Source organism: Daldinia loculata (assembly GCF_022478755.1).
Source record: "Daldinia loculata strain CBS 113971 unplaced genomic scaffold F4817scaffold_18, whole genome shotgun sequence".
Classification (NCBI taxonomy): Eukaryota; Fungi; Ascomycota; class Sordariomycetes; order Xylariales; family Hypoxylaceae; genus Daldinia; species Daldinia loculata.
The window spans coordinates 38,517-52,663 of NW_026054872.1; the positions used below are offsets into that span (position 1 = coordinate 38,517).

Consider the following 14,147-nt stretch of genomic DNA (forward strand, 5'->3'; position numbering starts at 1 on the left):
TAGAGTCTTCATCCCACATAGTACGGCACCCTACGCGTAGAGGGGGAGCGAGAGGAAGAACAGAAAGTGTTGAAAGTCGAGGTAATGTTCGCAATGCGAATCAAGACTCCCGGGCAAGGATATGGATTTACATATAAACATATCGGAAAGCTTAATGGTGTGTACCAGTTCTGCATACTCGGCTTCCCGATTATTCTGAGATTTCGGGACGAAGCGTTCGGCTTAGGCTCGAATATATCCGAAACGAATTCACATGCCTCATTCGTTTCATTCCCTCTCGGCTTACCACCTATTAGATTCAAATACGCGCCGATTCAGTCCGATGCTACATTAGGTAGCATGTGTGTTTTGAGCTAACATTGTTCTCTCAATTTTCTGGTGGAAGACTGACCTAGTGGTAACGGTCCAATAGCACGAAGGGGGCTGTATGTATGTTGGTGCAAGATTGAAAAGTGAATATAGATCCAATCTACAAAATGGTCGAATCTTCGAACCTCATTGACCAAACCTTCCTACTCTAGGATGTTTATTTAGCGCTTAGGCTCATAGCATGTCGGTTTATTAAGGCAAGAGGTATGATCCCGTCGGCTCGGGGCATTGGCAATGGAAGAGAGTCGAGTTATCCGATTAATCGGCATGCCGTCTCGGTCATAGTTAAGCTGCGCCACTTAGATCTTGGCCAAAATTGCGACGATCTGTGAAAATGACGAACAGGAAACTACTAGATGACATATTCTGGTTTCTGCCTTGCTTTAATATATGCCCTCTAGCCTCTAGCCTCTAGCCGCTCTCTATCAAGTGTTTGCTTTTTAGCTACGTAGTACGAGCCCATCATACATCATACCTCTTAGGAGAATAGGAGCAAATGGATCTTTCAACGGCTCCGTCATCGAGTCCCGACAGTTTGGGTCGCCCAGCACACAGACATTCTCCTGGAGGCTCGCTCGTATAAAACTCCTCGTTTGTTACGTGAGACGAAACCGATCATAGAATTACCACCGGTTGAACTCTTATCATGTACGTAGATCGAAACAGCCACACGGACGATCAGGTATACACGCCACAATAGGATCGTAGTAGGATCGTAGAGAATACATCTACCTACCGCATGACAGTCGATAGATACGGTTAATTTCTCGGCTCGTCGCCATTTTCGCATTGCATGCATAAGGCGGCCCCCCAAAGCCCCGAAGCTATGAGGGCCAAGAGGGTTACTTTCTGCATAGTAATTACATATTAGGGTGTGTTTAGGTGAGCGTGCCCTGTCAGCTTGTGTGACGAAGCGTTCGTTTTCCGGATTGAGGTTATTTCGGTGGATCGATGATTTGGGGGACATGTTGAGCAACGTTCCTTTACTCAACCATTGGACGAATATATTAGCGGAGTCATTTTTGATCTCCAATAAACGGTCGTAGCCAAAGCCATCTACTTGAATCCCCACTCGGTAAGGTGCCATGAGCAAGGGGGCCTTGCATCCGGAACCAATGTCAATACACGTGCTCTAAAATCCTATTGGACCCTTTCCTTCTCCCCCTGGATTCTGCCCCCCGGACTAACTATACAACCATAGCAAAGTCCCGATCCTCCGACTTGATCGAGTGTGTGATGGCCTCCGCACGGCCCCCCTCTCATGATTTGCATATGTAGCTCTGTCGACTATTTCGTCCACTGAATGGATCTAGTGAGGTGATGTGCGTCGATCCGATGAGGCGGTCGAGGCAAATATTATCAAGACGTTCGCGCTTACAGTCTTCTCTTCAGAAGTGACATCAATCAGATAGGGATGAAACCACGTTGACGAAGCACCCTCACTGCTCCCTTGCTTCACGGTTGAGCGGAGGCTCTCTCTGAGTAAAGGTATCGAGATTTCATAACCACCGAAAGAACTGGATATCTTAGGTACGATATCTATTAAATCTATATTACTTCGATACCCGGCATTTCTCGACCGTAGACAGACGTCGGGTAGGAGGCAAGAAAACATGATGGCGACGTTCCGAGTTTTGTCGTTCGCAGCCCTTTGGCATGCATCGGCTGCGTTACTTGTCGCAGATGGGTCACCATGCGAGACGCAATGCGGTAATGTACTTGGCTCAACAACAAACGATATGATAGTCTGCGAGGATTCGGAATACAGCGTCGAATCATCAGGCCAAGTCTACGAAGCCTGTATCGGCTGCGAGTCGACGAGTTCGTACGCAACACCAAACGGGGCACAAAACAAATCCGACTTACAGTATATGCTCTGTAAGGCTTCATTCGCTCTCTTATGTGCGTCATAGCTGCTAATTCATATTGTCAGATAATATGCGATATGCTGTCAACGTATGTTTATTCGACGCTAGAACAACCCCGTGCATCACTTCGTATGTGTCTATCGCTTCTCATTCCACCACGATGCTAACCTCAGCAGCTACGCTTGCGGTAACATCGAACAAGCGATCAAGTACGGTAATCTTACATCCAGTAGCTCGATATATGGCTACTGTGACCAGTGGACCGACTATAACCTTAACAATTGTCGCTCTTGCTTGACCTCTTCACCTAACAACAACTACCTTAGCAACTGTATGGTCCATCGTAAATTATCTTACTACCGCAACAGCTGACCCCCATCTCCTATTACAGATATATCGATTCTGGATGGCGCTTGCAGACTAAGACTTGAGCCACCAGCTACCCTTCCCTTGCAAGGTAACATCTTTTCTACGGACGCCGTGAATGTGACGGATCCTACGCCTACAGCCACATTCTCTCCTCCAGGGTTGAAAGGCCCCTTGGACTCCGGTGCTATTGCTGGTATTGTCGTTGGTGGCCTCGCCGTTCTTCTTACCATCGTCGGATGTGGGATCATTGTCAATGGCAAGCGCCGGAGAAAGGCATACCTCCGCCGTCGGGAGCAAACCACTAAGAACTGGCCCTCATCTCAAGGCGGTGGTGAGATGTTTGAGACACCCATTAGTCAGAAGCCTCTCCGGGGCTGGCAAGACTCGCCTATCAGTGCATCAACCCAGACTGCCTTCACACCCTACTTCTCGCCTTACTCCTCTCAATATAATAGTCCCGTCAGCGGGGTCGAAGGCCCTAACATGACATGGCCAATAGAGAAGTCTGATAATATCGGTATTGCAATAAGCCCGGACCGTGAGGTCTACTCGCCATGGAGTGATAAGAAGGGCAAGGAAAAGGTTGCAAGTGTAGGAGATGACGGCTACGAGCTGCAAGAGGGCGTGAACAGTGCCGGCGGTTACGAAAACAGGATTCAACCCTCGCACGCCTATAACCCGCCTTTGCTAAACCATCCCGGTTACGGGAGACGCAGTACAGGATCTCGGGAAAGCCCGCGAGAGTAAGAAGGGGTACGGCATAGTTACCGCCTATTAGGTGGTATCGTTGGATATGGTGCGGCTTGAATCTTTTACTCTTATAATATTAGCGAGGAGTTGTGGTGTACGATGAGATACCTAAAGGTCGTGTTTGACGAGTCACGATAGAATTTCCTTGATCATCGAGGAATATATGCTATAATTTCGGGTTGAGGGGTGGCGGCCTTGATTTGATTGGGGAAGATTTATACCATGGTAGTTGATTTGACTGTTTAATTGGTTTACACAATTGATTGAGGGTATAGATTCGTCTTGAGAATTCTGATTGCCATACCTCATGAATCACCAGTACCAAGCCTTCACTCAATTTCACCCAATCCCACCTTATCGTCATTGCATTTGAAATGCCAATAGGTTAAGCACCACGAAAGCAAGTGCCCTTCAGATGCCGCGTAGTGTCCGAAACGCCTTGGAAAGTAATTCATCGGCAGCATCTGCTCGCCCATAGAGTCTGAAAGCCATTTGAACCTTTCCTAGCCAAGTCTGTTCCGCCATGGCAATCCTGGCGATTCTAGCATTGCTCTCCGTTTCAAATAAGGACGGCATTATTACCATGGAGGGTTCGAGTCTTTCCCTCGTGAGATAGTCTAGTAATCCTTCCTCTTCCAGCAAGAATGAGACTAAGAGTTGATAGATTAGTCTATTACAGTGAGGAATACTTAAGTTTTCTGCTGCTTCTTTTAGTTTACGGTCAGCGATTATCGGAGACGAAGAATTTTGTCTTTTCCCATCTATGTCAAAACCAAGTGTAAGGTACCGCAACCCACGAACGAATTTTCGTCGTATGTCGCTAAGCTGTTGAAAGGGGGTGCCGAGTAGACAGGCTTTGCAGTCGCAGACAAAACGTAGTGCTTCATGGCGCTCACGTCTGGTCCTGCACTCAAAATCGTTTTTATAACAGAAAGTGATCTCCTCGCCAGCCATGATGTCCCTTATTGCAAACATCGTGATGATCTCACCGCTGGTCTCTGGGATCTTGGCGTTGGGTACGCAGGAATGATTAAAACGTGAATGGAGCAGAAACAGGCCATGTCCTGAGTTGGCTGACATAGCGAGGGAGTTTTCCGCGAGGGCTTCGTTTAAGCTCTCGAAAGGACCACCGGCATTGTCACGAAGAAGTAAAAACTGTTGTTTTGCCGTCGGTGTCAACCGCTGGAATGCTGCAAAAACATCTCCATCTGTAATGTATTGGGACGGTTTCGGAATAACGAAGAGTGGTCTTTCTATCAAGACCGGGTCTCCTTGTTTGATCAACCTCGTAGCGAAGGCACCCCAGCCTTTCCCAGGTGAAGAGGGTCTTAGTTCGAAAGGCGCATCTTTAGGTATTTGGAGTCTGCGATAGGCTAAAGGGGTAAGCTACGGGATGCACCCAAGTTATGGGTAGGCTTACGATGGTCTTGGGACATTATTTATTGCTATGCTTGCTGTCCGGGGGTCGTGGAATGAAGAAGTAGGGTAGCTTGAGCTTTATCGGTGCCTTACAACTGAATTTCGGACTCTGTGTCAGGATTCTAGATGAGACATCTAGAGCAAAGGAACTGTTCAGTATGTATAGACGAAAGATCTTCATAGATAGTTTAGAGTTCCTTGCAGAACAACGAAATACTGTTTCGTTCCACCTCGTGACACTCTGATGCCACGCCAACACTGTGATGCAAACGGGACGTGCAATTTACGGTAACATGCAGGTTTCGTTCCGTCATAACCTCATTTAAAGCCGTAGTCGCCGTACATGAATGGTAATTTAATTACATTTCTACTCATTTAAACCATTTCGGAAAATTCACAGTAGCCTAGATCACAACTGCTTCAGGTAGCATAATGACAGCCAGTTATATACAAGAGGGGAATTATAAAAGATATAGTCTATAATACACTTTGGTTCGTTTGATTAATGTAATGATATTAGACAGATTCCTGGGCCTTGGTAGGCTCCCCAGGCTTAGCTTTGCCCGCCTGCTCTTGGGCGCGAGCTTTCAAACTGCGCCATTCCACGAAAACGCTGCCGAAGATAGTGATACCGCATGTCGCTATCACCATGTAAAATACATCGATTATGGCTGCGTTATAGTCGGAAAGAAGTGTCTCTAACTCACCTCCAGAAACCATATTCCTCAGCTCAGTGGCACCACCTCCAGTGACGGAACTAGGGTTAATACTAGGAACATTAGAGAGCTTCGAGATGAGGCTGTTAAGAAAGACGTTTTCAGCGACTGGGAGGAATATAGCTGAACCGAGAAAGCGCGAAAACGTCACGATTGCGGTCCCGGTTGCGATGTCTGGTCTCTCTAGGACAGTTTGCACAACGTTCATTGGCTGTTGCATGCCAACTCCAAGGCCAACTCCAAAGAGTATCTGGTAGCCAATCCACTTACCCTCGCTGATGGATGGAGTGAATGTTGTCAAAAGACCAGCTCCTATTGGCATTATAACAGAGCTGACCAAGAAGAAAGGGGCGTAGTACCCAAGCTTGGAGACCATAATACCGGATAAGATGGAGCTAATAACAGTTGAGAGGACCAGAGGAATCATCATAATTCCAGAACCAATGGCATTGGTGCCTTTTACAGCCTGGAACCAGATAGGGAGGTAGTACGTCAGGACCATCATACCGGAACCGTTGAAAAAACCATACCACACGGCGGCGATGATGCTGCGTTGCTTTATGATACGCGGTGGGATTGATGCACTTTCCTTCTTCCAAGCCTGTACACCGATGAAGACGAGACACAGGACACCACAAAGGACCAAAAGGACGATGATGCGAGCGTTGTTCCAAGGATACACGGTCCCTCCCCATTGAAGAGCCAAAATCAAACAAACGATTCCCGGGAGGAATATGAGGTTGCCGATAGGGTCTAGCTGTTTGATCTTCTCAACCCAACCTGTTGCCTTCGCGTCGAGCTTCTGGTTGGGTAAGTGTAGGATCAACGAGGTGACGATCATCGATACCGCCCCGACTGGGAGATTGATATAGAAACACCATCTCCACGTTACCCTATCGGTAAAGCTACCTCCGATAAGGGGGCCAATAACTGATGCAATTCCGAAGATGGCTCCGAAAGCGCCTTGGTAAATCGGCCGCTGCCGTAACGGGACGGTGTGGAACATGATAACCATCACCCCCGAAAATAGCCCCGACGATCCCATTCCTGCAATAGCACGGCCGAAAATGAAGGCAATAGAGTTGGGAGCCGAACCACAGATGGCCGAGCCAACTTCGAATAGGAGACAGCCCGCTAGGAAGAGAGGCTTGGCAGGGTAGAATTTGTAAACCTTGCCCATGACAAGTGAGAGGCCGCACATTGTCAGTAAATAGGCCGAGCCATACCACCCAATGTCGTCTAAAGAGTGGAACTCGTTGGTTATACTGGGAATAGCTGTCGATATGATGTTTTGGTCCTGCAATAGAACTGAAGGTTAGCAATCGATCTGAACCCTGATAGAAACGGTGACTTTCTAAAATTATAATATCACATACCAAAGTAACTAAGAAAACCGCCAAGTAAAGTGCCATCATGATGACAACCCTCTTTTGAGTGCTAGGGTACTCATCGATCTCTGGCTTGTGGTTCGCCTGCCCAGCGCCCTCAAGGGGCTTCTTTTCACTATCCGCGGTATGTTGGGACATAGTGACTTCGAAAGAAGAGCTATGATTAACTAATGAACATAATAATAGGTAAGTAAGACCTCGCCAAGCACCCAAGCAGCATTTTATACATCTAGAAATGTTGCTGGATTTTCCCCTAATTCGTCTTATAAGACGGGGACCCACGCCGTAAAGGGGCCGGATCCGCTGCTCGGGGTTCAAAAATCGATTTTTCGCCTCCGAGCACCGAGAAACATCCACGGTCAACTCACTCGTTATGCAACTCCGCGAACTGCAACACTACCTCCATTTATCTCCATAGAATTATTAAGTCTAGAAAAATGTCTCAATCTGCGGTAACGATGCCGCTCGGTCCCGAGGACGATCTTAAAAGTTACTCGTGCGTGATTTGCCGGCAGCGAAAGGTCAAATGCGACCGGCGCAACCCCTGTTCCAATTGCGTCAAGGCAGAGAAGCAATGCAGCTTCGTCGCCCCAGTGCGAGGAAAGAGAAAAAGAACGAAACCACCTAAAGAGAGTCTCCATGCTAAATTGAAACGGCTTGAGGAGTTATTGAAATCTTATGGCGCGAAAACTGAGCTGTCCGATGATCTCGACGACTCCGACTCGGAGTCGATGTCTCACCCAGATGATGAGATAGCTAGGTCTCGAAGCCCAAGTCATAGCGAACCCTTTTTCAAGCTAGAAGAGAGTAATCCGAAGCTTATAACAAAAGAGGGGACGTCGAGATATTTTGATATGTATGTTCATTCTTAACTCCTTCTCTAATACCTAGTTCCTGACATTCATTCCTTAGCACACCCTGGGCTACTATAGGAGAGGAAGTAAGTATTTACTATCTCTTCTCCACTTCAACTGCCAGCTTTTTCTAAGCGTTGCCTAGTTTCAACATCCAGAGGTTGGTGAGCCAACAGATGAGGCAAATTTTCACGAAAGTGGGATTTTCTTCGAGTCGGAACCAAATTACGCCTTCGACAATGTCGCAAGCCTACATCCTTCTTTGCCGATATTGGCAAAGATGAAGGAAGTATTTATCGATCGAGTTGATCCTCTGACGAAGATACTCCATGTCCCTACATTCTGGACCGCGTTAACAGACATGCTACGGAACCCTCATAACCGCTCTAGAAGTTTGGAAGCATTAGCATCAGCCTTCTATTTTGTAGTCGTCACATCATTAACGGATGAGGAGTGCCGAAACTTATTTGGAATAGAGAAATCGATACTCAATTCCCGTTACAGAATTGCAACTCGCCAGGCTTTAGTACATGCTGGATTTCTGTCTACTTCCAGTCCAATGACGCTCCAGGCGTATGCAATTTTCATGGTAAGCTATTACCCTTGAACGTCTGTACGCTCTCATTCTAACTCAAGAAGATGTGTGTAAGAAAGAGTTACAGACATGATACCCTGTTCGTATTGTCAGGAGTTGCGATCCGACTGGCTCGGAAAATGGGATTACATCGCGACGGTTCACTTCTAGGGCTATCTCCATTCGAAACTGAAATGCGGAGGCGGCTTTGGTGGCACCTCGTCCACGTGGACTTTCGCTTGGCCGACATCCTCGGCACAAGGCCTTCGTTAGACCTTGTTTCCAAGGATACTAAGATACCGCTGAATGTCAACGACGAAGATCTCGACCCAAATATGGCCAATTTACCCCCGGAGCGTAACGGCATCACTTCCGTTTCATTCTGTTTGATCAGATGCGAGATATTAGAAGCTTTGGACAAGTTCGCGCCGGTATCTATTAATGGGTTACACTGGGATGCACTTCGCGGCTCAGACATCCCCCTCACCGAAAAGAACCGCATCATAGATCAGATTGAAGATCACCTCGAAACTAAGTATCTACGGTATTGCGACCCATTGAACTCGCTTCATACTTTCATATCAATCATGGTTAGGTCATCAATCGGGAAGATGAGAGTCTTTGGCCACAGCCCTCGGTCGCCCGCCAACAGACCGATCAAAATGCCACAGAGCGAGCGCAACATAGTATTCGCGAACTGTATGAAGCTTTTGGAATATTTAACCGTGTTGCACGGCGGTCTGAATAATATGGAAAAGTACATGTGGCAAATCGGCACCAGCTACCTCTGGGGTACAATGCTCTACGTGCTCATCGAGACCCGGAATCGTAAAAAAGGTCCCGAGGTTGATAGGACGTGGCAGTTGATTGGAGAAGTCTACTCACACTACCCCCAGATCTTCGAAGAATCCACCGGACCCGTGTTCACAGCGATAGGAAAATGGACACTGCAGGTTTGGAATGAGTGTGCTGCGGCTTTAAAAGCCGAAGGGCACCCAGAACCGCCAATGCCCCGGTATATTGAGAGGATCCGTCGCTGCCGTGAAATGTCGTCGGAACCACGATTCAAACCCAAAGGTCCAGCGGTGGATTGTGGACCTGTTACTCCAGATTCATTCGACTACACCAGGATGCAATCTCAAGTGTGTGAAGGGAACTTCACTGATTTAGAAGCTTTTGGGCCTTGTGATTTCTCAGATCTTCTATCTCTCCAGATGGACTCGAGCGAGTGGATACAATGGGATCAGATAATTGTAGAACAGAGCGGCTTCCCTTAACTCAACAGGATAATAACCCTTGAGTTGAGTGAGTACCTAAGCATGGTTTATAGATGGGGTCGAATGAGAGGGTTGTGGTTATGCTGCCTGGAAAACTAGGAGATGAACGGCTGGGTTGGAGCAATTGGATTACTTGAATACGTGTACGATAGGAATTCAACTATATTAGGAGGTAGGCAAGTAGGTGTATTGTATTATTACCCTCGGGTTTTCTTACAAGCTGAGCATCTTGGAATCGTGGATATAAACTTATCATGGCTCTTTCAAAATGTACAACTATCTCCAACTGTTCATGGTTTTGCTTGTGATTCTAATCGATATAGTTTCTACAGTCTTGACTCTTACTCTAGGTAAGGATTAGATAGCCTATACGAATATTACTTATAAGTTACTGCTGGCACGGAGTTCATACGGCTCAGAACTCCCGGTAACTAATTTGGTATTAAAAGATAGGTAGTAAGAACGTTGCTTGTGATTCGAGGGTATAAATAACTTGTCTTAGGCTTGAACATCAACAGACCTGAGATATTTATAAGTTGCTATTTCGAGATGAATTTCAACCAAGAAGGCTTCGACCGCCGTTTAGAGGCTCTACAGCGAATACTGCAGCAGTATAACTTGAAGGTAAATATTAGAAGATGCCTCTTAGCAGTGTGTATTATGAGTCTAACTATTGCAGTCTACACGAGTGACACCCATTGCATACGTTGAACATTGCCCTTTTCATTTCAATAACTTTATATATAAAGTAGAGCTTGAAGTTTCAGCAGTTCTGGCAACATTTCCCCATAGACAACCATGCACATCAGCTCCGCCTGCTGAGGGTATATCGACGCTAGTGGTTCGCATGAGCAACCCCCTTGCAGAAGGGCTGAAAAACGCCAACCGCGTGGAAAACGATGTTGCAGCTCAGCATCTTGCCCGAAAGTCAATTCAGTCTAGGGGACTTGACGCGGTAGTTCCCGCTGTCTATGCATGGTCACCATGTAGGTACCCTGAAGTACCTGGCGAGACTGGATTTGGGTGGACAATAAGTGAATTCAAGCCTGGGTCGGATCTAGATGCCCAATTTGATTCATTATCTCTAGAGGATGCTATTGATGCTGTTCAGCAGTTAGCTAGCATCTTCGCCGCTATACAGAGTTCTGAGATTCCTGAGATGGTAACCAAGTTTGGTGCGTTAACTCTAGATGATAGCGGTGTTATTGTAGGCGGACAGCCACCGTTGCTGAAAGCTGGTCCGTTTGATACGTACACGGAACTATGGGTCGCTAAATTAGAAACACAGCTGAGCGAGGTGGACAAGAGCCCATTGCTGCACTGAGAGACTTGGAAGACTTGTTGTGCCCGTTTGAATTGTTAATGAAGGCATGCTAAAACGTATCTCGGATGAGGAGAAAACCAAGAAGAAACAGGAAGGGGAGGGAAAGTTTCAGAAGTGGATAAAGGATCATGAGCTGTGAACTGATACTAAGTGCTGACTTCTAAGATATTTATTTATTTAGTCTAATGCAAGAGAGTAAGTTATATCTACGTGTATAGAGGAAAAGGAGTGTTAAAAAGTGAACGAACGGGCTTACTGAGTGGCTAGAGTTCCGGCTCTAAGTATGCTATCGATAAGCCAATTTGAGCGCTAGTTGTGGCTAGAGCTATTGATTGGACCAAGTCTCCATCAGTTTTCCCCACATCCAATAGCTAGAAAATTTTTGGAGCTTTTCTATTTTATTTTTTTCAATTCGCAGACCCGGCGTCCGAGGCAAATCTTCCATTTGCAATTGTCATTGGAAAATCTCCTTCACGCCAACACCGTCGCGTACAAGCTTATATAATTGAAACAGGTAATCATCAAGACGGGTTAAAATGGCGACCAAGGACGATATTAAGCCCAAGGAGGACGAGTTCTCTATTAAACCAACCACGGTCACTCCGTCTGTTGACACGAGCACATGGCCGTTGTTGTTGAAGAACTACGACAAGCGTACGTGAATAAAGTCATGACTAAAATTAATCTGCGACACTGACCTAATTACAAATAGTTCTCATCCGAACTGGACATTTCACTCCCATTCCCAATGGCAGCTCGCCGTTGACTCGAGACCTTAAGTCCTACATTAGCTCTGGTGTGATTAACCTCGATAAGCCTTCGAACCCCTCAAGTCACGAGGTTGTTGCTTGGGTGAAGAGAATTTTACGGTATGAATTTGTGCTTTGGCCCGTGCAGGAAGATGATGAAAGCTGACTGCGAATATAGTGTTGAGAAGACAGGTCACAGTGGAACCCTTGATCCCAAGGTCACAGGTTGCTTGATTGTCTGTGTTGATCGTGCTACTCGATTGGTCAAGTCTCAGCAAGGTGCCGGAAAGGAATATGTTGCCGTTATTCGATTACACGATAAGCTTCCTGGTGGCGAGGCGCAATTCTCACGAGCTCTCGAGACCTTGACCGGTGCCCTCTTCCAGCGACCTCCTCTAATTTCTGCTGTCAAGCGACAGCTTCGTATCCGAACCATCCACGAGAGCCGAGTCATCGAGTTCGACAATGACCGCCACCTCGGTATTTTCTGGGTCAGCTGTGAGGCCGGAACCTACATCCGAACCCTCTGTGTGCATATGGGTCTCCTACTTGGTGTAGGTGCACATATGCAAGAACTGCGACGTGTGCGAAGTGGTGCTATGGATGAGACGAAGGACCTTGTGACGCTTCATGATGTTCTCGATGCCCAGTGGATGATGGACAATACCAGAGATGAATCCTACCTGCGCAAGGTCATTGCGCCCCTAGAGACTCTTCTTACGTCGTACAAGAGAATCGTAGTCAAGGACAGCACTGTTAATGCTATTTGCTATGGTGCAAAGCTCATGATCCCTGGCTTGCTACGATACGGTAAGATATTTCCTCCCTCCGTTAAGTTGATTAAAACTAATATTCGATTATAGAGGATGGCATTGAAGTTCACGAGGAGATTGTTTTGATGACAACGAAGGGTGAGGCTATTGCTCTTGGTATTGCTATGATGTCGACCGTCGAAATGTCGTCTTGCGATCACGGTGTAGTAGCAAAGGTGAAGCGATGTATCATGGAGCGAGACCTGTACCCTCGACGATGGGGTCTGGGCCCTACTGCTACCGAGAAAAAGAAGCTGAAGGCATCTGGAAAGCTGGACAAGTTTGGACGAGCGAACGAGGCAACACCCGCCAAGTGGACGTCGGAGTACAAGGACTATAGTGCTCCGGCTGATGGCGTAGCAGCAACGCCAGCTGCCGCTGATGTTACCATGACCGAAGCTCCCGCCCAAACTCCCTCGAAAGAGAATCCCCCTTCACCTACGCCTGCCACAGCCGAGGATGACAAGAAGAAGCGCAAGAAGCACGATGGAGAGACCGCCGAAGAGAAGGCCGAGCGCAAGAGACGCAAGGCAGAGAAGAAGGCAGCCAAAGCAAAGCGCTCCTCGCTGGGAAAGAAGGACGATTCTGACTCAGATTAAAGGAAAACCTATCTAGTTCTGAGTGGGGTTTCTCCCGAGTTGCATTTGGTTGATACCATTTGGTCGGTCAGTGGCTAGTTGCATGTATATGCCTTGGCTTGCGGCGTTATCTGCTGTATCATACAGTTTTTAAGGGTCTGGAAAATGGCGTTTAGGACCTCTGCTTATTTTGTTTTTACGATGTCTCGAGATTTCAGAGGATGAAATGCGGCATGTGGATTCTGGAACATAGTAGATACCACGAATTATCGCCAGTTGAACATGAAGTGTTTCATCCAACTTTGTCGCTCTTGGGCGAGATGCTGTGACCTGATGATTGATGTTTGCCCCTCTTGACTTTCTAAGCTCGACATGTTTCTCGCATTTGTGTTATGTTTACTCGGGCAAACTGCTAATAAGCACGACAACACGGCTCTTGGTAAGCAACGTTTCGTCGTCGCGCCGCTGCATAATAATACGTACGTAGCCATATGCTCACGCACTAGGACGATATCTATGTTAAATCGTCAGACTTGACCACAGAAAACTGACGATAGTAAGACTGCCAATGAATAAGTTGGTACAGCGCGTAAAACTGTGAGGGATGACTTATAGCAGTAGGGATATTCCCAGCTTCAATCACAACAACGCCTAAATCTAGTATTGTGTTCTCTCAATGAAGCTTATATATACGTCCGTATGTTATTTGATCGTGATGCCAGACTCTCGTCATCTGCGGGGCCTACGAGATTCTTATCCCGACTCAGCCCCTCTAAGATCAGGATCGTGATTCTGGCCACAGCATCTTAGACTCTTCTTTCTTTTTTTTGCCAGTTGCACACGTGGGAAAAGAGGATCTACCTTCCTATGTGGGGAGGTAGCTCAAAAAAAAATAACTTCTTTTAAGCGTGCTTGTCTCAAATGTCTGCTCGGTGCTAGTTTCTTCACGTCGTTCGAGCTCGTGATCTTTTTTGCCCCGACAGTGTTACCGTAGGTGGTACATGGGCACGCGCTCATGGAAATTTGAATTCGCTTGTGTTCTCGCGTGCCTTATGTGTTGAACATCGTCTGGGTGGCGCTGCGGTGGTGCTGTGCGAGTT

At 47.0% G+C, this 14,147-nt stretch overlaps 6 protein-coding genes across 6 annotated transcripts; 4 read left to right on the forward strand and 2 right to left on the reverse strand.

Moving 5' to 3' along the window:
- The first annotated feature begins 1,560 nt into the window (after positions 1-1,560).
- F4817DRAFT_334412 (uncharacterized protein) lies at positions 1,561-3,723 on the forward strand. The gene is made up of 5 exons (XM_049302885.1): positions 1,561-1,691; positions 1,762-2,247; positions 2,303-2,366; positions 2,414-2,568; positions 2,629-3,723. The coding sequence occupies exons 2-5, from the start codon at positions 1,983-1,985 to the stop codon at positions 3,351-3,353; spliced, it is 1,209 nt and encodes a 402-aa protein (XP_049159983.1). The 5' UTR covers positions 1,561-1,691; positions 1,762-1,982; the 3' UTR covers positions 3,354-3,723.
- Positions 3,724-5,003, reverse strand: F4817DRAFT_334414 (SET domain-containing protein). Its single transcript, XM_049302886.1, has 2 exons — positions 4,777-5,003; positions 3,724-4,729 (listed from the first exon to the last, which is right to left on the reverse strand). Exons 1-2 carry the CDS (start codon positions 4,790-4,792, stop codon positions 3,768-3,770), a joined length of 978 nt encoding a protein of 325 aa, XP_049159984.1. The 5' UTR covers positions 4,793-5,003; the 3' UTR covers positions 3,724-3,767.
- A 288-nt stretch (positions 5,004-5,291) lies between these two features.
- F4817DRAFT_314876 (major facilitator superfamily protein) lies at positions 5,292-7,017 on the reverse strand (the record flags this gene model as incomplete). Its single annotated transcript, XM_049300464.1, has 2 exons — positions 5,292-6,788; positions 6,868-7,017. 2 exons carry the CDS (start codon positions 7,015-7,017, stop codon positions 5,292-5,294), a joined length of 1,647 nt encoding a protein of 548 aa, XP_049159985.1.
- Positions 7,018-7,163: 146 nt separating this feature from the next.
- Positions 7,164-9,891, forward strand: F4817DRAFT_334417 (putative C6 transcription factor). The gene is made up of 4 exons (XM_049302887.1): positions 7,164-7,735; positions 7,792-7,819; positions 7,879-8,322; positions 8,373-9,891. Exons 1-4 carry the CDS (start codon positions 7,317-7,319, stop codon positions 9,582-9,584), a joined length of 2,103 nt encoding a protein of 700 aa, XP_049159986.1. The 5' UTR covers positions 7,164-7,316; the 3' UTR covers positions 9,585-9,891.
- A 330-nt stretch (positions 9,892-10,221) lies between these two features.
- On the forward strand, positions 10,222-11,129 carry F4817DRAFT_334420 (uncharacterized protein). The gene has a single exon (XM_049302888.1). It carries the CDS (start codon positions 10,432-10,434, stop codon positions 10,906-10,908), a length of 477 nt encoding a protein of 158 aa, XP_049159987.1. The 5' UTR covers positions 10,222-10,431; the 3' UTR covers positions 10,909-11,129.
- Positions 11,130-11,226: 97 nt separating this feature from the next.
- F4817DRAFT_69338 (putative rRNA pseudouridine synthase) lies at positions 11,227-13,191 on the forward strand. The gene is made up of 4 exons (XM_049307776.1): positions 11,227-11,562; positions 11,621-11,777; positions 11,836-12,467; positions 12,521-13,191. The coding sequence occupies exons 1-4, from the start codon at positions 11,445-11,447 to the stop codon at positions 13,066-13,068; spliced, it is 1,455 nt and encodes a 484-aa protein (XP_049159988.1). The 5' UTR covers positions 11,227-11,444; the 3' UTR covers positions 13,069-13,191.
- The last annotated feature ends 956 nt before the right edge of the window (positions 13,192-14,147 follow it).

Bases quoted from the DNA above. Each gene is read 5' to 3' on its own strand.
- F4817DRAFT_334417 (XM_049302887.1), top strand. From the start codon at position 7,317: ATGTCTCAATCTGCGGTAACGATGCCGCTCGGTCCCGAGGACGATCTT. The intron at 7,736-7,791 runs GTATGTTCATTC...TTCATTCCTTAG, and splicing joins ACGTCGAGATATTTTGATAT to CACACCCTGGGCTACTATAG. The intron at 7,820-7,878 runs GTAAGTATTTAC...AGCGTTGCCTAG, and splicing joins GGGCTACTATAGGAGAGGAA to TTTCAACATCCAGAGGTTGG.
- F4817DRAFT_334420 (XM_049302888.1), top strand. From the start codon at position 10,432: ATGAGCAACCCCCTTGCAGAAGGGCTGAAAAACGCCAACCGCGTGGAA.
- F4817DRAFT_334412 (XM_049302885.1), top strand. From the start codon at position 1,983: ATGATGGCGACGTTCCGAGTTTTGTCGTTCGCAGCCCTTTGGCATGCA. The intron at 2,248-2,302 runs GTAAGGCTTCAT...TCATATTGTCAG, and splicing joins CGACTTACAGTATATGCTCT to ATAATATGCGATATGCTGTC. The intron at 2,569-2,628 runs GTATGGTCCATC...CTCCTATTACAG, and splicing joins CAACAACTACCTTAGCAACT to ATATATCGATTCTGGATGGC.
- F4817DRAFT_69338 (XM_049307776.1), top strand. From the start codon at position 11,445: ATGGCGACCAAGGACGATATTAAGCCCAAGGAGGACGAGTTCTCTATT. The intron at 11,778-11,835 runs GTATGAATTTGT...CTGCGAATATAG, and splicing joins TGGGTGAAGAGAATTTTACG to TGTTGAGAAGACAGGTCACA. The intron at 12,468-12,520 runs GTAAGATATTTC...ATTCGATTATAG, and splicing joins CCCTGGCTTGCTACGATACG to AGGATGGCATTGAAGTTCAC.